General features: G+C 39.3%; 1 protein-coding gene across 7 annotated transcripts in view; it reads left to right on the top strand.

The window, feature by feature from the left end:
• Nucleotides 1-25,029, top strand: part of ATL2 (atlastin GTPase 2) — an 80,186-nt gene that overhangs the window by 12,170 nt on the left and 42,987 nt on the right. For 4 of the 7 annotated variants that reach the window (XM_007970904.3, XM_007970907.3, XM_007970910.3 and 1 more), the window contains exon 2: nt 19,457-19,701. The exons of 2 other annotated variants lie outside the window; for them this stretch is intronic. In XM_007970904.3, coding sequence (XP_007969095.1) covers nt 19,457-19,701 — 245 coding nt within the window. Of the gene's footprint in view, nt 1-8,791; nt 9,091-19,456; nt 19,702-25,029 lie in introns of those variants that run through there. One more of the 7 variants, XM_073022928.1, reaches the window with a different exon arrangement.

The raw sequence follows: 25,029 nt of genomic DNA, 5'->3' as shown, positions 1-25,029 counted from the left end.
GTTCAAGTGATTCTTCTGCCTCAGCCTCCTGAGTAGTTGGTATTACAGGCATCCGCCACCACGCCCGAGTAATTTTTGTATTTTTACTAGAGACAGGGTTTCACTGTGTTGGTCAGGCTGGTCTCCAACTCCTGACCTTATGATCTGCCTGCCTTGGCCTCCCAAAGTGCTGGGATTACAGGCTTGAGCTACTGTGCCCGGCCCAGACTACATTTTTAAAGTTAGCCTTAATCTGGTCCTCAGGGCTTAAGAGATGCAGCCGTCTTCAGAATGTCTTTATTGATAACCCTAGTTTAGATAATCTAAAAAGGACTGCTTTTTTTACTCAAATAGCATTTCCTTTATATTATAGTATCCTTTTATACTTGTTTGTGTTAGAACCATTAAGAGTAAGGACTGTTGTTATTGAATTGTACTTCTTCTGTCTAGCATAGTGCCTTGCTCTCTAGTTACCAGTGTGAAGTAGGTAGGGTGGGAAGTCTTCCTCGTAATTCATGACACATTGGATAGTAGGTGTCCTGAGAATTGTTGGAGTCAGTGAATAGGAAACAGGGAGTTGCACATTTACTTATATTTAAATATATGTGCATATCTTGTCAAAGATGGGCAAATAGACTTTTATTGCATCCTATATTTTAAAGATATGCAATTTAACACTTGCCCTTCTAGAAAGTTTATGAAGAAAAAATTGTTCCCCAAATATTGGGAGACTGTGTAAATTATTTGCTGACTGTATAAATAAATATTAACTAGGAAATTTTTGGAAAAATAGCTGTATGCCAAGATTTGTTACAAAGATGATAGATAACCTCCCCCCCCCCCCCAACTTTTAAATAAACAACTTGTATTTTTGGTAACTTTTTTCAGGTTTCTAGAAATACTAAGCATATAAGAATTCAGTTTTGAGTTTATTCAACAAACATGCTCATTTGATAATTAAGACACTAACAGTTTGGCTTAGTTGGAAGATGATGCATTTTGACAATTACAAAGACCTGGTCGTGCATCCTGAGCTGACTACTTACAAAATGTGTGTCCTTGCAGATTGCTTAATCTGAGCTTCAGTGTCCTCCTTTATGGAAACAAGGAAACTCATAGCTACTCCACAAAATGATTTTGAGGTTTAAAGAGATAATAGGCACATAGTAGGCACTCTGTGTTTTTCACTCTTTGTAGTAAAAGCTACAACACCTAAAATTATTTCATACAGTAAATTATTTTGAGGGATGAGAAAGTTACTAATAATATTTCCTGTTTTCCTCCAGATGTCCATGTCTTTCAGTTCTTTGATCAAATGTCATCTTATAGGAGAAGCTATCTCTGACTATTGTCTTAAATGACAACTCCTGCCTCCATTTCCCTTGGCTTGCTTTGCTTTTCTCTGTAGCACTTAACACTCGCTGATGTCATACATGTTTTCTCTTGCTCTATCTTTAGGATGTAAGCTCCTATGGGCAGAATTTTTGTTGTTGTTCTTAATTTTGTTTTACTACTGAATCTGTAGTTCTCAGAACTGTGTTGTAGGTGTTCAGTGACTATTGAAAGAATAAAGATTTATGCATCTCCAGTTCTAGACCTTTCACCACTTGTGTCAGAATTGCCACGGTGCTGGTTAGTGGGGTGCTTGTTAAAAATGTAGATTTCTGGACTCCATGGATCAGCTGAATCAGACTCTGGAGGTGGGGTCTAAGAATCTGTATTCTGCCGGGCGCGGTGGCTCAAGCCTGTAATCCCAGCACTTTGGGAGGCCGAGATGGGCGGATCACGAGGTCAGGAGATCGAGACCATCCTGGCTAACACGGTGAAACCCCGTCTCTACTAAAAACACAAAAAACTAGCTGGGCGAAGTGGCGGGCGCCTGTAGTCCCCGCTACTCGGGAGGCTGAGGCAGGAGAATGGCGTAAACCCGGGAGGCGGAGCTTGCAGTGAACTGAGATCCGGCCACTGCACTCCAGCCCGGGCGACAGAGCAAGACTCCGTCTCAAAAAAAAAAAAAAAAAGAATCTGTATTCTGAGCCGGTTACCCAGATGGTTCTTAAACTCTAGTGGGTGTGAGACTCACCGTTTTACAGTGTGGCTGTGGCTCGTTCAATATTGACAGTATTAACTCAGTCATAGGTCCATGATAAATAATTGAATTACAAATGTGTTGACCTTTCTTTAGTGAGCAGTTTTTTTACCCTGTGATATGTATGGTGAGGAAGGGTTATGTGTATTTGTAATTGTGATTATTTTGGTTACTCTAGTTTTTTCCCAAACGTCTAGTTTAATGTGGAACTTTAGGGAGCTAGAAATCTCAAATACCAGATGTTAGTGAATCCACCTTTCCCAAGCAAAAACAAGCTCTTTAAACCCATTCTTATTCTGCACTTGTAGTTTTTTACTCATAAGAATTTATTAGCTAATATTAGGGATTTATTTTAAATGATAAACATCATTATGTGGACTGATTTGAATCTCCTTTCTATGGCTGTATCACTGGGGAACAATGATTGATCTGTTTAAGAATTAATCCTGTAACATCGAAAAGCAGTTTGGTATAGTGGAAACAGCATGGGTTTAAAAGAAATCTTGATGCATACATTACCTTTTAGCTGTAGAATCTTAAATAATTTTTTAAAAAATATTTGAATATCCACGTTTCCTCTCTCTGAAATGGGGCTAATAGCTAAGTTACTGGGTTGTTGAGAGGATTATTTCATTGAGTCAGTTCAGTAAATGTAAGTTTTCTTGCCTGTGGAAGTAAATTTTTAGGCAAATTAAAATGTTTCATTCAAAGCAATTGTAATGTATTTCAAACTTACAAAAATGACAGAGAAAGATAAAATAGATACCCAAGTAGCCATTGCATTAATCTAATATATAATATTTGCCATATTGATTTCAAATCCTTTTTAAAAGAGAAATAAAATGTTACTATGCAGTTGAATGGTTCTCCTAATAACCTTTCTCTTTTCCCCTTTTTTCATAGATATACACCTGTCCTGAAAGTGGTGTATGCTTTCTGGTTTTTAAATAGTTTATAACATTTGCCTATTTCATAAATAATATACAGTATTTTGTTGTGTTTAAAACATGATGAGTGGTTCAGACTGTATTCTTTTGTAGCTTGATTTAATTTTTTTCATTCCACATTGGTGTGGAAGCTTATCCGTATGTAAATATTTAGATCTTATGCATTAATTTCAATTCTCTGGCTTTTATTTATCCATGCGTATTTAGGTTGTTCCAAATTTTTTTTTTTGTAATTACAAACAATACTTTGGTGAACAAGGAACCATGTTTCGTTCTTCTTGTATATGTATGCAGGAATTTCTCTAGGATATAAACAACTTACCTAAAAAATATTAAAGTAAGAAAGTTTCAATATTGTGTGCTCTCATTCTTTAAAAATCTGGTCCACATAACAAAAGTATGTTCTCCCTCATCTCTCCCCAGAAAAGTACCTAAGAGCCAGTCCAAGACCCTTTTTTTTGGTCTTGACTTGAGGTGAGATTTTCTTCAAGACTTCTCTGTAGAAGGAAATGAAGAGCCTTAATGCAAGGACTTGCAGAACCTGAATAGAATGTCTGAATTTCTGTCTTGTTGATTATAGAGTTCCCTGAGGCTGGGTGTGGTGGCCCACACCTGGAATCCCAGCACTTTCGGGAGGCCGAGGCAGGAGGACCCCTTTAGTCCGGGAGTTTGAGACGAGCCTGGGCAACATAGACCTGGTCTCTATAAAAAATAAAATTAGTTGACTGTGGTAGTGCATGCCTGTGGTCCCAGCTACTCAGGAAGTTGAGTTGGGAGGATCACTTAAGCCCTGGGGGTCAAGGCCACAGTGAGCTGTGATTGTGCCACTGTACTCTAGCCTGGGCATCAGAGCAAGACCTCATCTCAAAACAAACAAGCAAACACCCAAAATCTTAAAAAAAAATTCCCCTGAGCCATCGTTCATTCTAGAATCTCCTGACTAGCTAACAAAGTTGACTTCATAAATTTCAACCTCATTTAAAATACCAAATTTAAACTTACTTTAGTATTCTTTTTTTTTTTTTTTTGAGATGGAGCCTTGCTCTGCCTAGGCTAGAGTGCAGTGGCACGACGATCTCATCTCACTGCAACCTCTGCCTCCGGGGTTCAGGCGATTCTCCTGTCTTAGCCTCCTGAGTAGTCGGGATTACAGGCATATGCCAGCATACCCAGCTATTTTTTTGTGTTTTTAGTAGAGATGGGGTTTCACCATATTGGCCAGGCTTGTTTTGAACTCCTGACCTCAAGTGATCCACCTGCCTCGGTCTCCCAAAGGGCTAGGACTACAGGCGTGAGCTACCGCACCCAGCTAACTTTAGTATTTTTTTTAAGTACACTTATATTCAGGTGTATGCTTTAAGAACTGGTTAATATTTGATGACAAACTTTGGGAAAAATAGTTTGAGTTTATACATTTATAAACCATTTTACATTTTTCTTCATCTATTTTAATAAATGCATAAAGGCATTTTTATGCCTTAGTGTTCTTTGAGTGGGAACAGCAAAAATTCTGTGACATCAGTGGTAGTTACTATGGAAACGGGGTACATTTCAAGTGGAAAATAGTGTGTGAATCCTATAGGAAAAACAACTCTTTGTTTCCTGATTTAATAGTAATGAAGGAAGATGAATGATATTATATACTCTTTAAAGCTTTTTTTTTTTTTTTTTCCGCAATAGAGTCTGATTCTGTCACTCAGGCTGCAGTGCAGTGGCGGGATCTTGGCTCACCGCAACCTCCATATACCGGGCTCTGGGGTTCAAGCGATTCTTCTGCCTCAGCCTCCCCAGTAGCTGAGATTGCAGGCGTGTGACACCACGCCCAGCTAATTTTTGTATTTTTAGTGGACACAGGGTTTCACCATGTTGACCAGGCTGGTCTGGAACTCCTGACCTCAGGTGATCCACCCACCTCAGCCTCCCAAACTGCTAGGATTACAGGCATGAGCCACTGCATCTGCCCTCTTTAAAGCATTTTTAAAAGTCTATTTTAGGGTGGTCTTTTGTTGTTGGCTAGAAAGGGACAAGGCTAATGCAGAAAATACTTGGTAACTGAAATTGTTAATAGGTCCTTTCCTGGAGTCTCTAAAATTTTTGCTTTTGTAATTTGCATTGTAGTTCTAATTTTATATGAGATACATTTGATTTTATAAGTTCTTAATGTTTTATAGGACCAGATTATAAGTTAAAATATTTTCTTGTAGTATCTGTTTGACTAATAGCTGTTTTTTTTCTTTCAAAAAAATTTATTGAAGTCCAAGTTTGTGTCTTTGTCAGTACTTGTAATTCTCGTATCCCAGGGCGCATCAGTCTTGTGGGGGAGACCCAGCACTGTTATAAAAGCTCACCCAGGTGATTGGATGAGCTAGACTAATAGTTTAATAAAGCTCAACTAGCTAATAGTTTTCAATCCTAGCTGTATATCATGTTAACATTTTAAAATAATTTCTATAGCTTTTTCCTTTTTAAAGTAGAGATTGTTTTATGTACCTTGACTGTTTTGAACTTTGGTTTATCAAACCCTTGATAGCAGCCCTGGAGTGGCTAGTTGTATCAGAGTATTAGCAGTCTCCCAGGAAAAATAGAGCATTACAGTTTTAGCTTGAAAACTTTTTTCCTTCCTTGAAAGTTTTATTTTAATATTGTTAGAAACTACATGAAATAAAATTAAATGAATGGCACTTACCTAAACACTTGTGAAACAGAGTGAACCTTGTTAGTCCTTATATCCTGAGGACCAACAATGTTGGCATCATCTTGGATTTAATAATGTGGTTTCAAGCTCAAGCCCAGATTTATTGAATCAGAATATGTATTTGAACAAGATACTCAGATGATGTATATTCATGTTAAACTTGACAAGCACTGCTGTAGACGAAATAACATTAAATAAGACCTGGCCTTGATTTCCCCCCAAACAGTGGTTAATTGTATGTAAATGAGCAAATTGGGCTGCATAATCTCTAAAGCCTGTGGGAGTGATATAATAGTTTTAATTTTAAGTGTTGAGGCTAATTTTTAAGCCTATGTACTAGAACTTGAATGTTCTCATGTATCTTGATATATATTCTAGGGTATATATGTATATTCTATTAATGCCTAAAACCTTGTAGTTCTTAGAAAATGCTTTTCCTCCCCAATATAAAAAAGTATCTCTAGAGGTTTTTTTTTTTTTTTTTTTTTGAGACGGAGTCTTGCTCTGTCGCCCAGGCTGGAGTGCAGTGGTGCGATCTTGGTTCACTGCAACCTTCGCGTCCCAGGTTCAGGCGATTCTTCTGCCTCAGCCTCCCAAATAGCTGGGAATGCAGGTGCGCCACCACGCCTGGCTAATTTTTGTATTTTTAGTAGAGATGAGGTTTCACCATGTCTACTTCTTTTTTTTCCTTAATCCCAAATGTGATAGGAAACATTTCTGACTGAGGGTTCTGTAGGAAGTTAATCATAAATATATTAAACAAACATGTATAGTAACTATAAACCTTTTATTTTATTTATTATTTATTTTTGAGATGGAGTCTTGCTCTGTTGCCAGGCTGGAGTGCAGTGGCACGATCTTGGCTCACTGCAGCCTCCACCTCCCGGGTTCAAGTGATTCTCCTGCCTCAGCCTCTCGAGTAGCTGGGGTTACAGGCACCCACCACCATGCTCAGCTAATTTTTATATTTTTAGTAGAGACAGGGTTTCACCATGTTGCCCAGGATGGTCTCGATCTCCTGACCTCATGATCCACCTGCCTCAGCCTCCCAGAGTGCTGGTATTACAGACGTGAGCCACCGTGCCCAGCCGGCTAAACCTTTTAAATTAGAGTTCCAGCATTAAATTATGTACTGTATACAAGGTACTCCAGTTTACAGGCAACACAAAGTTTTTTGAATTAAAAAACCTGTCTGTAAAATACTGTTTAAGCATCTGATTTAGTGTAGAATTAAAGGGACTTTAGGGTGGCAATTTAAATATTTCTTTAAAGCTATCTAGATGGTGAATAGACAGTTCATATAAGAGGAAACATGTAGAGAAATGGTTGTTAGTGAAAGAAATGAGTATTAAAGCAGTTTGAATGGTGTGACTGAAGAACTTTTCAGTTTTATTTAATTTTACTAATTTACATTAAAAACAGTTTTGTTAGTATGGATACACATATGAATGGAAAATGATTAATATTTGATTCAGTTATTGTGCTGGAAAACTTTGTTGGAACAACTTTTATACATAAGTCTACTTTTTCAGTTGTAAGTTTTATGAAATTAAATGATTATGTGTTTCTGATAAGCATTTAGTGTCTTAAGTTGAAATGTGCCGTAGGTGTAAAATACACAGCAGATTTAGAAGACTTATGTAAAGTAATAATCGGCCAGGCATGGTGGCTCATGCCTGTAATCCCACCACTTTGGGAGGCTGAGCGAGGTGGGTGGATCACTTGAGCCCAGGAGTTTGAGACAAGCCTGGGCAACATGGTGAAACCTTATCTCTACAAAAAATATTAAAAAAAAATTAGCTGCCTCACGCTTGTAGTTCCAACTACTTGGGAGGCTCAGGGAGGAGAATTGCTTGAACCCAGGAGGAAGAGGTTGCAGTGAGCCAAGATTGCACCATTGCACGCCAGCCTGGTTGACGGGAGTGAAATCCTGTCTCAAAAAAAAGAAAAAGTAAAAAATACTGAGTAGGTTGAAATGATAATATTTTGGGTTAGTAAATAAAAATATTATTTAAACGATTTTTTTAAAAATGTGACTTAGAAAACTTAAAATTACATATGTGGCTAATTTTTCTTGTGGATAGGGCTGTCTATTTAATATATATATATTTTTTGAGACAGAGTCTCGCTCTGTCGCCCAGGCTGGAGTGCAGTGGTGCAATTTTGGCTCCGCCCTCTGGGTTCACACTGCAAGCTCCGCCCTCTGGGTTCACACCATTCTTCTGCCTCAGCCTCCCGAGTAGGTGGGACTACAGGTGCCTGCCACCACACCCGGCTAATTTTTTGTATTTTTAGTAGAGATGGTGTTTCACTGTGGTCTTGATCTCCTGACCTTGTGATCCACCCACGTTGGCCTCCCAAAGTGCTGGGATTACAGGTGTGAGCCACCACGCCTGGCACTATTCTATATTCTTAATAGTAATTTTTTGTTTTCTTATTATATTGATTGCTTAGAGTTGTTAAATTCTCCAAATGTGTCCAGGCATGGTGGCTCATACCTGTAATCCCAGCACTTTGGGAGGCCGAGGTGGGTGGATCATTGAGGTCAGGAGTTCAAGACCAGCCTGGTCAACATGGTGAAACTGGTCTCTACTAAAAATACAAAAATTAGCTAGGCGTGGTGGTGCGTGTCTGTAATCCCAGCTACTCAGGAGGCTGAGGCAGAATTGCTTGAACCCGGAAGGTGGAGGTTGCAGTGAGCCGAGATGACGCCACTGCACTCCAGCCTGGCTGACAGAGGGAGACTCTCAAAAAAAAGAAAAAAAAAAAAAAAAAGAAAACATCCAAATGCGACTATGCATTTATCTATTTTTCTTTTTGGTTCTCTGAATTTTTGCTTCATGTATTTTGAGTTTCTTACTTGGCATTGTTACAGCTTTCTGATGAGTACACATTTTATATCTGGTAATGCTTTTAGTCTTGAAGCCAGCTTTGATGTTTATGTAGCTACTTTAGCTTTCTTATGATTAATGTCTGTATAGTATACCTTTTCCCCTTTTACTTTGAAACTTTTGCTTGAACCAAGCTCTGTCTTTCTATTAAAAGGGCACCTCTAAAATACAGTATGGCCAGGCGTGGTGGCTCACGCCTGTAATCCCAGCACTTTGGGAGGCTGATGTGGGTGGATCATCTGAGGTCAGAAGTTCAAGACCAGCCTGACCAATATGATGAAACCCTGTCTCTACTAAAAATACAGAAATTAGCTGGGCGTGGTGGAGGGCAACTGTAATCCCAGCTACTCTGGAGGCTGAGACAGGAGAATTGCTTGAACCCAGAGGCAGAGGTTGCAGTAAGCTGAGATTGTGCCGTTGCACTCCAACCTGGGCAACAAGAGCGAAACTCCATCTCAACAACAACAACAGCAACAACAAAAAAATACAGTATGTAGTGTTGCTTTTATTACCCAATCTGACAATCTCTGCCTTTTTATTGGAGTGTTTAGTGTATTTATATTTGATGTATTTATTGAATTTAGTTGGGTTTAAGGTTGCCATCTTGCGTGTTTTTCATTCATCTCTTTTGTCTTTTGTTCCTATTTTTTTACTTTGGGTTCATTGAATATTTTTTAGTATTTTATTTTGGTTCCTTATTGGCTTTGTTTTTGTTTTTGAGAAAGAGTTTCACTCTTCTTACCCAGACTGGAGTGCAGTGGCGCAATCTCGGCCCACCGCAACCTCTGCCTCCTGGGTTCAAGGGATTCTCCTGCCTCAGCTTCCCAAGTAACTGGGATTACAGGGATGTGCCACCACACCCGGCTAATTTTTGTATTTTTAGTAGAGACGGGGTTTCTTTGTGTTGGTCAGGCTGGTCTTGAACTCCCAACCTCAGGTGATTCTCCTGCCTTGGCCTCCCAAAGTGCTGGGATTACAGACATGAGCCACCACACCTGGCCCCTTATTGGCTTTTTAAGCTATACTTTTTTTGTTTGTTTGTTTGTTTTAAAGCCATTGCTCTAGGTAGGGCTAATGATACTCATCTTTAATATATCTGTCTATTTAGAATCAAAGTTTTACCACTTTCCACTTTAAAATCATAACCTTAGGGTGTAATTTCATTTACTTTGCCTCGTAACATGTCTTTTAAAATTTTCTACTTCTACATACTTTATAAACTCCATATTGATCAATTATCTTTTAAGGAAATTAGTTGGAGGAAAGAACTAGTCTTTTATGTTTGTATCTATTTACTATTTTGGATTCAGAGCAATAGGAAAGAATAAAGAGACTTTCCATTTGATAATGTTTCATTTCAGCCTGAAGAACATTATATAGCTCTCATGTAATGCACATCTGCTGATGACAGATACTCTTTGCTTTTTTTTTTGAGACAGAGTCTTGTTCTGTCGCTAGCTGGAGTGTAGTGGCACAATCTCAGCTCACTGCAGCCTCCGGGGTTCAAGTGATTCCCCTGCCTCAGCCTCCCAAGTAGCTGGGATTACAGGCGTGCACCACCATGCCTGGCTGATTTTTTGTATTTTAGTAGAGACAGGGTTTCACCATGTTGGCCAGGATGGTATTGATCTCCTGACCTTGCGATCTGCCCACTTTGGCCTCCCAAAGTGCTGGGATTACAGGTGTGAGCCACTGCACCCGGCCATACTCTTTGCTGTTGCTGTCTTTATTTTACTTTCATTTTTGAATGATCATTTTCACTGAATATAAAAGTCTAGGTTGACACTTTTTTTGAAACGCTATAAAGCTATCAATCCCTTGTCCTCTGGCCTTCAGTGCTTCAGTGATGATGTGATAAGAAGCAGTTATTTGAATTATTCTGCTCTGTATAATAAGTGTATACTTGTTAAATAACTATATAATAATTATTTGAATTATTCTGCTCTGTGTCCTGTTATCTTTGGTTTTTGGTTTTTAGCAGTCTGGCTGATGTGGTTTTCTTTGTATTACCCTACTGGAGGTTTGCTGAGCTTTTTGGACCTGTAAATCTCTGTCATCAAATTTTGATAACATTATGACTATTACTTCTTCAAATATGTTTTCAGCTCCAGCCTCACTTTGTTCCTCTGGGATTTTAATTGCATGTTGGTTAGTGTTCCACAGGATCCTGAGACTCTCTTAGTTTTTCTTTATTCTTTTTTCTCTCTGTACTTAAGATTAGAAAATCTCTTTTGATCTCTTTTTAAGTTTACAAACTTTCTTCTGTTACCTACAGTCTGCTGCTGTCCATCCAGTGAGTATTTCATTTTAATTATTGTACTTGCCAGTTCTAGAATTTTCATTTGTTTTTTTAATAGTTTCTGTAGTGTTTTGGCTGAGACTACTCATCTATTTATTTATTAAGACTTTATTGTCCTGTAAGTCCTTGAACATATTTACAGTATCTGGTTAAAAGCATTTGTCTGCTAAATTCAACATCTGGGTCATGGCAGAATTGGTACTGTTAACTGCTTTTCTTTCTTGACTGTGGGCTTCATTTCCTTCTTTGTTTGTATGTCTAGTAATTTCTGATTTATATACTGTATGTTAAATGTTATGCATTGTAGAGATTTTGGATTCTCTTACCTTGTTTTTGGTTTGGCAAGCAGTTTAATTACTGATGGATCTTGACCTTGACTTTGCTTCATACTTCGTTAGTGTGGTTCTGTGGAAAGCTTAGAGGAAATCTCCCTGACTTAGTGGTACTAAATTTCCAAACTGTGTACCTTGCTTGCAGATCTTTTCAAGTCTTGGTTTTATTTAGACTTTGGATGGATTGTCAGTAGGCCTTACTCTAGAACTTGACCCTTAATTCTAAGATACGTCCATTCTAGTGTCTCAGCGTGATGCCTGAGGTATAGATGTTTCTTTCCACTCTGGGTGGGCCAGAACTCCAAAGTGTCTCAGTAATGTTTGACTTATGTTTCTCTCTCAACCCTGTAGTAGCTTCCTTCTGGTAAGCGTTGCATAGTATTATGTTCCCCTGCACCTGTGATGCTTGTTGTCCTTGTCCAAGGACTTCTGGGCTCCATGTCTGCATGGATCCCTTTTCTCTGATATCCTGCCTCATAGATGATTCCTACTGCTCTAGTAATCTTGAGCTCAGATTTTTGTGCTCTAGTTCCTCACGCTATAGTTAGGAAATTGTTCCCAGGCGAAGAGCTGGGAATGATCATGGCACTCACCTTGAAAGTTTCCTTGTGCTGCTTGTTGTCTATTGCTTGAAAAACAGTGCTTGAAAAGCTGCACCTGGCCAATTTTATGCTGTTTAAAACAATACATATATTTTTTGGCTGGGTGCGGTGGCTCACGCCTGTAATCCCAGCACTTTGGGAGGCCGAGGTGAGTGGATCACCTGAGGTCAGGAGTCGAGACCAGCCTGATCAACAAGGTGAAACCCCGTCTCTAGTAAAAATACAAAAAAAGTTAGCCAGGCATGGTGGCAGGTGCCTGTAGTCCCAGCTACTTGGGAGGCTGAGAGAGAAGAATTGCTTGAACCCGGGATGTGGAGGTTGCAGTGAGCCGAGATCACGCCACTGCACTCCAGCCTGGGCGACAGAGCAAAACTCCGTCTCAAAAAAAAAAAAAAGAATTTAAATATATATATATGTATAATTTTTTAAGAGTGTAAATGTGTTTTTTAGGCTGCATAATATGTCAGTATATGGCTAAAATAACTGTTGGGCCACTTGCCAGTTTTGAGGTATGCAACATTAATTTTTGCCCCCAGAAATAAAATTGGTAAACTTGAACATCTTCATTAGCATCTTTATTTCCTTATAATAAATCCCTAGAAATATATTTAACCATGGTATAACCTCTTTAAGGCTCTTAAAAAATATATGCTAGAATAAACTTGAATACCTAGGTACTGTTTTCACTTGGTTGTGAAACATAAATGTTGAGGTTCAAGTACTAGGCACTAACACATTACTTAGCTTTTGTGAGATAACTGATTTTTATAAGTAGACTGAATAGACTGAATCAAGGTTACTTTCCATAAAAATTTGTTTCAAGTTTTTGTTTGGAATGTGAATAATAAAATATACTTTTCATTCCTTTTGAAAGGTGAATTATTCTTTGTTCTCTTTTTATAAGTTTAGTTTCGGGTTGATGTAATCTAACATTAATGCTACATTTTATTATTATGTAGATTTGTAGCACTTTTTTATTATCTTAGTTTATAATTAAGCTTGAATTTTGCTGATGGATCTAGGTCACCCCTGAAGTGTAAATTTTGCTGTTGGAATACATGCTGAGTGTATGAATTTGGCAGATTTAAGATAAAGTGTGATTAGACAACAAAAAGACAGGTGTCTTATTTAAATAGACTTTTTGTTTTTTTTTTAGAGCAATTTTAGCTTCACAGCAAAGTGAAGCGAAAGTGTAGTTAACACATACTGTCTGCCCCTCCATATACACACTCTACCCCGCCATCAGCATTTCATCCACAGTGGTGCTTTTGTTAAAATCGATGAACCTTCACTAACACATTATTATCATCCAAAGTCTATAGTTTTACATTAGGGTTCACTCTTGGGATTGTACATTCAGTGGGTTTTTCACAGATGTATAGTGACAGGTATCAACCAATTTTGTATTATAGAGAATAGTTTCACTGCCCTAAGAAATCTTTTGTGTTATACCTGTTCATCCCTCCCTGTCCCCCAACCCCTGGCAATCACAGGTCTTTACTAAGACACCTTTCTTTCGTTAGGCCTTGTGGCAAATAGATATTAGGTAGGTACCTTAGTGTTAATGTGTGGAGAGATATTTGAGAAGCAGGTGATCATCTGTAGGCGTCTTTTAGCTTTGACCTTGAAAGACCCATTTGGGGGCTAGAGTAGGGAGAACTGACTTGGAACTGTGAATCACAAAAATGTGCTGGAGGACTGAAATCTACTTCTCCCAGTAAATTTTTGACATTGAAAAATGGAAATAAAATCACTATTGTATACACAGGATGTAACTTCAGTTTAAAATTTTAGAGTAGTGCCGAAATTAAAGACTTTTTTTTTTTTTTTTTTTTTTTTGAGACGGAGTCTTGCTCTGTCGCCCGGGCTGGAGTGCAGTGGCCGGATCTCAGCTCACTGCAAGCTCCGCCTCCCAGGTTTACGCCATTCTCCTGCCTCAGCCTCCCGAGTAGCGAGGACTACAGGCGCCCGCCACCTCGCCCGGCTAGTTTTTTGTGTTTTTAGTAGAGACGGGGTTTCACCGTGTTAGCCAGGATGGTCTCGATCTCCTGACCTCGTGATCCACCCGTCTCGGCCTCCCAAAGTGCTGGGATTACAGGCTTGAGCCACCGCGCCCGGCCAATTGTAGGTAATCACTAAATGCTAATACAGTATTTGCAGGTATCCTAATGAACTTTACATACAATTCTCTTTTATTCAATTGCTTATATCAGTGTTTGATGGAGTACTGTATTTAGTCCATATTTGGTAGAGAAATCACCATGGGGAGTAAGTAGACAGATGCAGGTGAATCACATCATTGTTATGCTCCATTATACCTTTGAAATCTATTTGCTACCCCTTCTCTTTAAAAGGCTGTAGAATAGATAATGGTGACAAATATGTAGACATATTCTGTCTATTTGAAAGGCCTGTCTTTGTCTATGCTAATAGATTTGGTTGCATAGTAACTGTGGCCAACTAATGTAGGTGAATTTTCAAGTTAACAAAGGTTTTCTGCCCAGTGGGGTTTTTTTTTTCCTTAAACTTCTGAAAAACCAACTAATGCTTTCTTTACAATAAGAACAAAACTGTTTGTTGGTTTTAGCAGAATCACTAACCTCCACATTTGGTCATTGTGATATTTTAGCAGTTATTACTTTTGAGTTCTTTTTAAAAGTGTTTTACTTGGTTCATAATTGTTTTTTGTTTTTGGTTTTTGAGACGGAGTTTTGCTCTTGTTGCTCAGACTGGAGTGCAGTGGCGCAACCTCCGTCTCCTGGGTTCAAGCGATTCTCCTCCCTCAGTCTCCTGAGTAGCTGGGATTACAGGCATGCGCCACCACTCCTGGCTAATTTCGTATTTTTATTAGAGATGGAGTTTCTCCATGTTGGTTAGGCTGGTCTCGAACTCCTCACCTTCGGTGATCCGCCCTCCTTAGCCTCCCAAATTGTTGGGATTACAGGCATGAGCCACTGTGCCTGGCCAAACTTCATAATTTTTATGGAATTTTTGTGTTATATATACTTAATACTCTTGAGTTGCTGGAGGTATTTCCCTAAACTATTTGATTATCACATTTGCTTATAAACTAGGTAAGGATAGGGCCAGATGTAGTGGCTCATGCCTGTAATTCTAGTACTTTGGGAGCCTGAGGTGGGTGGATCACCTGAGGTCAGGAGTTTGAGACCAGCCTGGCCAACATGGGGAAACCTTGTCTCTACTAAAAATACAAAAATTAGCCTGGCGAGGTGTTGGGCGCCTGTTGTTCCAGCTACTCTGGAGGCCAAGACAGGAGAATGGCTTGAACCCAGGAGGCAGAGGTTGCAGTGAGCTGAGATCGCACCACTGCACTCCAGCCTGGGTGACAGAGCACTCTGCCTCAAAAAAAAAAAAAAAAAAAAAAAAAAGGTAAGGGCAGATGTAAGACTCCTGAGTGAAATGCTTAAACTAGGCACCTGCTAGACTAGGTGTCAGGCACTGTTCTTGGTGCTGGTAGAGAATGGTTAATGGGGTGATTGGGATCCTTACTTTAGTGGCACACACATTCTGTGGAGCGGGAGATATAAGGTACACATTTAAACAAATGAAAAAAGGTTGTTTTAGGAATTGAAAAGAACTATGAATAAACCTGTTTCATTAAAGTGTTAAGGAAGGGGATCTGTGATTTAGATTGAGTGGTCAGGGAGGGCCACGCTGAGGAGATAACCTTTGAGCTGAAGAGCTGGATGATGGAAACATAAACCATGTGAATTTGTAAGGACAGAGCATTCCAGATAGTGGACAACACACGACAAAAATTCTAAGGTGGGAAACAGGGTTAGCTTCCTCAGGGAACAGCAAGAAGGCCAGATCGTCCAGGCTTCGGGAATGAATAGGAGTGTGTTGTAAAATGAAACATGCTTTATAAGGTCCCCTGCTCACTTCTAGAGAGAGGAGGCTGTGCCCAGATCGCATACGACTGTGGAAGCCATGGTAAGGTATTTAAGGGCTTTCTTCTTATGTTTGTCTATTTTCTGCTTATGATGGGAAACTAAGTGGTAAATTGGCAATCCAAGAGGGGAGACATTTAGTAAGTATGTACTTACATAAATATTCAAGTGATAGATTAAAATTTGGGGAGTATAGGATGACTAAACTTGGTTGGAATCCTCAGGGAAGATTCTTGTTCCTGGAAAGTGACTTTTGAGCTGAGCTGTAAGGAATAAGTCTGAATTGATTAGGAAACAACACAGGAAAGAGTACTTTAGGCAGAGGAATATTATAGCAGAATCTAGAAAGAGCTTAGCAGCATGAGGATCTGATGAAAGGCTAGCTTGGCTACCTAGTTTAAACCAGGGGTTCCCAACCCTAGGGCTTTGGACTGGTACTCGTCTGTGGCCTGATAGGAAGTGGGTCGCACAGCAAGAGGTGAGTAGCAGGCAAGTGAGCATTAGTGCCTGAACTTTGCCTCCTGTCAGATCAGCGGTGACATTAGATTCTCATAGGAGCGTGAACCCTATTGTGAACTGCATGTGTGAGGGATCTGGGTTGTGTGCTCCTTACGAGAATCTAACTAATGCCTGATGATCTGAGATTGAACAGTTTTATCCTGAAACCACTGCTCACCGTTCTGTGGAAAAGTTGTCTTTCATGAAACCAGTCCCTGGTACCAAAAAGGTTGGGGACCACTGGTTTAAAGAGAAGAATAGCACCAAATGAGGTAACAGAGATTGGCGGTGAGTACGGGACCTTATAGAGCATGTGTAGGATTTTAGTCATTAGTCCTCTGTAACAATGATTTTAAGGAGGGTAACTTGGTCAACTTTACATTTAACTATATTATTTAGTTGCTACTCTGTGGAGATTACATTGCATTGGGTAAGAGGACAAGAGTATTATTAATGAAGGGAGACCAGTTAGGTGCTACAATGTGAGATAAGATGGCAGTGACAAGTGCAGGAATGTTATCAATAGAGATTCAGAAATGAAGACAAATTAAGAAGATGGTTATTGATTAGATTTAGGGGTAAGTAAAAGACGCATAGATGTATCTCTGTATGTTAAGGACAGCCAGCAGGTCTGTGCCAGAGCAAATGGGTGGATGACAGTGTCAGTACACAGCTACACTGGTCAAGTGAAAATCACCATAGCATTTTGACATTTCAAGGGGAAAATAAAAGCTTCTGTTGGATTGGTTATTTTGAAGTTACTGTTAACTTACACCTATGGTGCTTACTGTGTAGCATACATATTTCAACTCATTGAATCCTGATGACAACCCTGTGAGTTAGGTACTGCTACGCCTGTTTTACCCCCATTTTCCAGATGAGAAAACAGGTGCAGAGAAGTTAAGTGACATACATCGAGGCAGTTTTGCTCCCTAGTTCATGGTCTTAAACCATTAATTAAGCTTAGAAACTTATACCTTTTGCATCCTGTTTTGTTATTTATCTGGACCTACCTAATGAGACATTAGTTTAGAATTTATCTGTATTGGAACTTTTCCTGGAAAGTTCACTTTTTTGCATGCATTCAAATAGCATACCTGACTATTGCTATATACCATTGATAGAGGCAGTGATAATGTCCTCTTTAATTAAATAATGATTGCTTTTACTTTCAAAGATTCTCCTTTGAAGCGGCTTGCTCTTTATAATGCATTGTCATTGTTTGCAGCACATGTTGAAATAGTGCTGTTGACTTCGCTATGTACGGTTAAAGGTGCCTTGTGATGTGGAGGTAAAGGCTCTAATAGTCTTTGCAAATCAGAGAAATGAGATGCTTCTTTTGGTAATAAGATTAAAAATCCACTAATGTAGTTATATAATATTTGCTCTGTGAATATTGGTTATGTGGATAAGGTATTGAACTGTTGATTAATAATGTACCACGCCTCAGTGGACTGGCTTTCTCCTCAGAGTAGAAGGACAGTCATTGATTGCATTGAAAACGGTGGATACCGTATGTGTCCTTAGAGTGGAAACTGACACTTAGTAGACAGGCTCAAGGAGGGAGTCTCTTAGAAATTTTGATGTGGGAGAAGATAAGGTCCCCTGGAGTAACTAGTTGCTACATGGGATCAAGCAGTTGGTAGAGAAGAAAGTCAGACAAGGTGTGTGTCCTCTGAAGCTAGGTGTTTTTTTAAAGAAGAACAGAAACCTAGACTTTGGAAGTTTATCTCTGCTGTTTACATTTTCTGTACTTCTTCATCACTATTCAGTAAAGTTATGTCTGCAAAAGTTACCTTAATTTTAGTGTGTTGTGGTGAACAAAGGAAGGGTTTATATGGCTGTTTTGGGGAACTATGTAGTCTTAAAGTGGTGGCTGTAGTGTTTGGTAAGAAAGAGCTCCAGTGGGAGATGAAATTCTGAGATATAAGTGCATCTCACTGACTGTTCTTTACTGAACATTAATCCTATGCTTTGCTTTAATGAGGAGGCTATAGTACTAGGTTACTGTTATTAAATTAGGGACTCATTGTAAGTGTCATTTTTGGAAACTTGTTAGAACCCTAATTTTCCTCTTTAGGTTTCAGAATGAAAAATAACATGAATAATTTTTTTTTGTTTTGTTTTTTGAGACTGAGTCTCACTCTGTTGCCCAGGCTGGAGTGCAGTGGCGTGATCTCAGCTCATTGCAACCTCTGCCTCCCAGGTTCAAGTGATTCTCCTGTCTCAGCCTCCCAAGTAGCTGGGACTACAGGCACCCGCTACTATGCCCAGCTAATTTTTGTATTTTTAGTAGAAACCGGGTTTCCCCATGTTGGCCAGGCTGGTCTTGAACTCCTGACCTCAGGTAATCCACCTGCCTTGGCCTCCCAAAGTGCTGGGATTGCACCCACCGCACCCAGCCACATGAACAATTTTAATATACATTTTTAACGTTTGTAAAGGAGAGTAATGTTTGTAAATTTTCTAGGTGATGCTTACAGGAAAATTGGGATCAGAAGCATTAGGTGAAATTGATTTTTCCCCTCTTTAGTTTTTGTGTGCGTACAGTTGCAAAAGTTATTTACAGAATAATACAGGACTCAAAAACAGCTGCTGTTCACATTTAGCTGTTAAGACTTCATTGAGATAGAGGCCATATTTAGTATTATTATCTGTATGTATAATGGTGTATGAGTCCATTTTCATGCTGGTAGTAAAGACATACTTGAGACTGGGCAGTTTGCAAAAGAAAGAGGTTTAATGGACTCACAGTTCCATGTGGCTGGGGAGGTCTCACAATCATGGTGGAAGGTGAAAGGCAAATCTCACTCACATGGTGGCAGAGGAGAAGAGAGCTCGTGCAGGGAAACCTCGCATAAAATCATCAGATTTCGTGAGACTTACTCACTATCATGAGAACAGCACAGGAGAGACCCTCCCCATGATTCAGTTACTTCCCACTGGGTCCCTACCACAACATATGGGAATTGTGGGAGCTACAGTTCAAGATGAGATTTGGGTGGGGACACAACCAACCTTATAAAGTGGGAAATCTTATCAGCATTCTTTGTCCTGTTACAGAGAGAGTGAGAAATCCAAAGGAACATTGTAATAATATATAATGAGGGAAGGGGCAATCTTTTATTTGAAATTTTGCTTTAGTTGTGGTCCTTAATGAAAGTTCGTAATGTAGGGATTAAAGTAACCACTTTCTTTCTTTTTAAATTCTAGGTGAGAATTATGAAGATGATGACTTAGTAAATTCTGATGAGGTTATGAAGAAACCATGTCCAGTACAGATTGTTCTTGCTCATGAAGATGACCATAACTTTGAACTTGATGAAGAAGCTTTGGAGCAGATACTGCTACAGGAGCACATACGAGATCTTAACATAGTAGTGGTATCTGTAGCAGGAGCTTTTCGTAAAGGGAAGTCATTTCTACTGGACTTCATGCTTAGATACATGTATAACAAGGTGAATAGTCTTTTAAATTGAACCCAGTTCAAAAGAAAAAAGTACCAACCAAGCCTGTTAAAAAAATAGACAAAAACCAGAACTGTATCTTTTTTTTTTTTTTTTAATTTAAGTGGTCTCACTCTTGTCACCCAGGATGGAGCACAGTGGTGTGATCATGGCTCACTGCAACCTCAACCTCCCAATCTCAAGCAATCCTCCCACCTCAGCCTCCCGAGAAGCTAGGACTACAGGCGTGTGCCACCATGCCCAACTCTTAAAAAAACTTTTTTTTTTTTTTTTTTTTTGTTACAATGGGGGTCTCACTTTGTTGTCCAGGCTGACAGAACTGCATTTTTAATTCTATAGAAATATAATTCTTTATAGGACTTCCTGGTCAATACAGTAATGTAAGTTTGAGCTCTTGATTCTTCATCGCCATAATTCCCTTCTGCATATACTGCATAAGGAAGCATATGATTGAGCTTCTGTGTTGCAGGCATTGTAGCTCTAACCTAAGTTGTCTGAGTATATCCTAGAAGTCTCTGAAGTACTATTTATCTTCTTTCCCTTTTTGTTATTTCTTCACACTTTCCTTTTGGCCACCTTTACAGTGAGTAAAGTAGACGGATAGAGACCTTTGAAAAAGTGTATCTATGTTCCTCAGACGAGTCAGTTTTAGTGACTATTACCTTTGGAGATAAAGTCCAGCTCCTTAGAGTGGCTTCTGCAGGCATCCATGATCTTTGAATCTCATCTCTTGCCCTTCATATGTCAAATAAACTATAGTTTTTGCTGTTCCTTGAGTATGCCATGTTTTTTCTCAAATATTATGGTATTCTTGTCTCATCTTTTCATGGGGGCCTTCCCTGACATTTAGGACTATATTACATCCTCTTCCTAACTCATGGTTGTATGTTTTTTTGATATTACTTTAGTTGCTTATTTTTTTCTGGCTACTTTAATCTCTGTCATGGGTGGGCCCTCTGTTGATTATTAAGCACCTGGCACAAGAATTGGGTCTTAGGAGATACTTACATTTTAATTGATGAATCTCTTTCCCTTCTATGTGTTTTCACTTTGAGATGGTACTAGACAATTGTTACTTACCTATCTCTACCTGACTCTTTCTCTCTTGGAAAAAAAAAAGGGAAAAAAAATTTTTCACTTGAATTGGAATGTTTTTCTGATAATTGCAAGTTGGACTGAGGGAATGGGAGTTTGAAAGGGAACAGGAGAAGGAATTGGAAATTTTGGAGTGGAGCACTTAGTGGAATTGCTATATAGGGAACTTGTGACATTCAGAAGCCACATGAATTATTAGAAATAACACTTTGACAGAATTATGTAATTGTCTAAACACCTGTCAGGATGATCACCTTTATGAGTTCTGTGTACATTTGTAATTGGGTGTGCATTCTCTTCGAGATAAGAAATAAGGTAAACATTCTCATTTTGTTTGTTTTTCCAGGAAGCTTTACAGTAAAGTTTTTTTCATGGGGATCATTTCAGGCATTCTCAAATATACCCGAGTATCAATAACATAGTTTACATTAGAGAACAATATTTTACATGTTTGGGATATTGAGAATGATAAATCATTTTGAAGTTTTTCTCATTGATTGAGATGCGATCTCACTCTGTCACACAGGCTGGAGTGCAGTGGTGTGAACATGGCTTACTGCAGCCTCAACCTCCTCTGCTCAAGTGATCCTCCCACCTCAGCCTCCCAAGTAGCTGGCAGTACAGGCATGCACCACAATGCTTGGCTGATTTTTAAATTTTTTTTGAAGATGGGGTTCTCACTATGTTGTCCAGGCTGGTCTTGAACTTCTGGCCTCAAGTGATTCTCCCACCTTAGCCTCCCAACGTGTTGAGATTACAGGTATGAGCCACCACGCTCAGCTAAAGGTTTCCCATTTAGACTTGATCTAGAATTTTACATCTGAAATACAGAAATGTTTAAGTAGTGACATATTTTTTTAAAAACTGTACATTTAAAGATGATAAAAGATTTCTATATTTTGAGGTCCCCTTAAGTCCTTAAGTTAGCTTGTGTATATTGTATTTATCTGTGTCTAAGCTGTTCAGTGCAAATGTATTTTGTTGCAAGTAGGTCACAGACAGTAGAAAGTTAGAAGGGGAGGGAAGCTTAGATCACTTATCTAGGAATGGCAGATAAGTTTCACCTGAGGTGCCATTTCTGTTTCCATCTCTGATCCATTAGTAGTGGCTGTTCAGAGTGGAGTAGCAGCCCCATTGTCATATATTTGCAGTATCTGTGCAAATGGAACTCTCTTTCCTGGGGGAGTTGCAGAAGCCTTGCAAAAGTTATGGTGGCTTGAGCGAGGTTGTACATCTAGTTAATGGCTTTTAAGCTGAAATATCTTTATTAGCTTTCATTTATAGTGTTGCCCTATAGAATTCCTGATATAAATCACCTTATTCTGTCAATCAAAAATTGCGTTTAAATGATAATCTGGTTTTTGGATAATGTGCCTCCACTACACTGATGACGTGGTGGGTCATGCTTTTCCTATGAGGTGAAAGTTAAGAAGGAGAAATAATGGGATAGTTGGATTTATTTTATTAACCTATATGCCTGCACAGGTGGGATGCTAGCTGAAAGAAGACTAGTGACATATTGACAGTGTAAGTTTTCGATGTTGACCTGAGTCAGTGTGTGTAAGTATGCAGTTGACGAAAGTAGTGAGTAGTTTTACAAGAGGAGATTAAAATCTAATCAAAGACAGAATTGGTGGGTATGGTTCTGGTGTGAGGGATGTTGACTTTCCCCTCCTAAATAAATGTTACACTCAAGTATTCTATGCCCCGCCCCCCCCACTTCTAATTCTTATTTACTTATTTAGGGGTGTGCTTTAGATAAATGTATCTTTTCCTTAAAAAGTTTTTCCCCTTGAAGTATAATTTACATGCAGAAAAGGTGTACAGATCTTAAGTGTACAGCTTGATGAAATTTTACATAGGTATACACCCTTACTACCACCACCCAGATGAAAATATAGAACAACCCCATTTTGTGTTCCTTCTCAGTTAATATCTACCCCCGCAAAAGTAACTGCTATTCTGAACTTCTCACCACAGGTTCATTTAGCTGTTTTTGAACTTTACATGAATGAAATCATACCATAGGTATTCTGTGTTAGGCTTATTTTGTTGACATTCTAACTTTGAGATGTACCCATGTTTTTGCATTATTTTTGTTTCCTTAATCTACTGTATGAGGGCAGGGCGCAGTGGCTCACACCTGTAATCCCAGCACTTTGGGAGGCCGAGGTGGGTGGATCACCTGAGGTCAGGAGTCCAAGACCAGCTGGGCCAACATGATGAAACCCCGTCTCTACTAAAAATACAAAAATTAGCTGGGCATGGTGGTGGGCACCTGTAATCCCAGTTACTTGGGAGGCTGAGGCAGGAGAATCACTTGAACCTGGGAGGCGGAGGTTGCAGTGAGCCGAGATTGCGCCATCACATTCTAGCCTGGGCAACAAGCGCGAAACTCTGTCTCAAAAATAAATAAAAATAAAATTAAATATTCTACTGTATGATTATGCCACATTTTACTTATCCATTTCACTGTTGATGAGGTTTTGCTTTGATATTACAATTTTTAGTCAACTGATTTTTTTTTTTTTTGAGATGGAGTTTCGCTCTTGTTGCCCAGGCTGGAGTGCGATGGCACAATCTTGGCTCACTGCAACCTCCACCTCCTGGGTTCAAACGATTTTCCTGCCTCAGCCTCCCAAGTAGCTGGGATTACAGACATGTGCCACCATGCCCAGCTAATTTTGTATTTTTAGTAGAGATGGGGTTTGTCCATGTTGGTCATGCTGGTCTCACTCCCAACCTCAGGTGATCCACCCGCCTCGGCCTCCCAAAGTGCTGGGATTACGGGCGTGAGCCACCATGCCCAGACTGATTTTTTTTTAAAGTTGTTTTTTCTTTTTTTCCATTTTTAACACAGTATTAGAGGTCATATATTTTTTAAGTTTTCAAACACATTTTTTGTATTGAAATATAATAAAGAGAGCATGTATACCTGTACCCTTTACCTAGTTTCTTCTGATGTTATCATTAGTGTGATACATTTGCAAAACTAAGAAACCAATATTGGTACAGTACTGTTAACTAAACCCCAGACTTCATTCAGGCTTCTGCAGTTTTTCCATTGGTGCTTTTCTTTCTATTACAGGATCTAATACAGAATACGATTCCTAGATTTAGCTGTCATGTCTCCTTAGTGTCTTCTGGTCTGTGAGAGTTTATCAGCCTTTCCTTTTTTTCATGATCTTGCCTTTGACTTTTTTTTCTGGGTTTTTTTTTTTTTTTTTTATTGAGACGTAGTTTTGCTCTTGTTGCGCAGGCTGGAGCGCAATGGCGCAATCTTGGCTCACGGCAACCTCTGCCTCCTGGGTTCAAGCAATTATCTCGCCTCAGCCTCCCAAGTAGCTGGGATTACAGGTGGCTGCCACCACACCCAGCTAATTTTTGTATTTTTAGTAGAGATTGGGTTTCACCATGTTGGCCAGGCTGGTCTCAAACTCCTGACCTCAGGTGATCCGCCTGCCTTGGCCTCTCAAAGTACTGGGATTACAGGCGGGAACCTGGCGATCTTGACTATTTTGAGGAGTACTGGTAAGGTATTTTGAAGAATGTTCCTCAATTTAAGTTTGTCTTACATTTCTGTCATGGTTAGACTGGGGTGATAGGATTTTGGAAAGGATACTACTGAGGTCAAATACCCTTTTTATCACATTGTATCTGGGGGTGCGTGTAGTCATGTGATACTGCTAGGAATGTTACTCTTCATCTCTTGGTTAAGCTTGTGTTTGCCAGGTTTTACCACTGCAGACTTGCTATTTTTTAGTCATTAATTCCACCCCAACCTCAAAGAATAGGGAAGGAGGAGGATTAAGCTCTACCTTCTGATAGGAGGAAGGCATCTAAATATATTATTTAGGATTCTTCTGTTGGGAAGAGTTATATCTTCTCCCAGTTTATTTATTTATTTATTTATTTATTCAATCCTTTATATCAGTGTGGGCTCATTTATACTTGAGTTATAATCCAAACTGTTTACTTTTAAAAAAAAATTAACTTTTATTTTAGAATCAGGGGCTATATGTGCAGGTTTGTTACTAGGGTATGTTTCCTAATGCTGATGTTTGGGGTACGATTGATCTTGTCACCCAGGTATTGAGCATAGTACCCAATGGTTTTGCAACCCTTGCCGCCTCCCTCCCTCTCTCCTCTAGTACTCCCCATTGTCTGTTGTTGCCATCTTTGTGTCCATGAGTACCCTTATTTGGCTTCTACTTTTAAGTAAAA

The sequence above is a fragment of the Chlorocebus sabaeus genome, chromosome 14, assembly GCF_047675955.1.
Source record: "Chlorocebus sabaeus isolate Y175 chromosome 14, mChlSab1.0.hap1, whole genome shotgun sequence".
NCBI classification, from domain to species: domain Eukaryota; kingdom Metazoa; phylum Chordata; class Mammalia; order Primates; family Cercopithecidae; genus Chlorocebus; species Chlorocebus sabaeus.
Note: the sequence above shows the minus strand (reverse complement) of the source record. Positions and strands in the feature narration are given on the sequence as shown.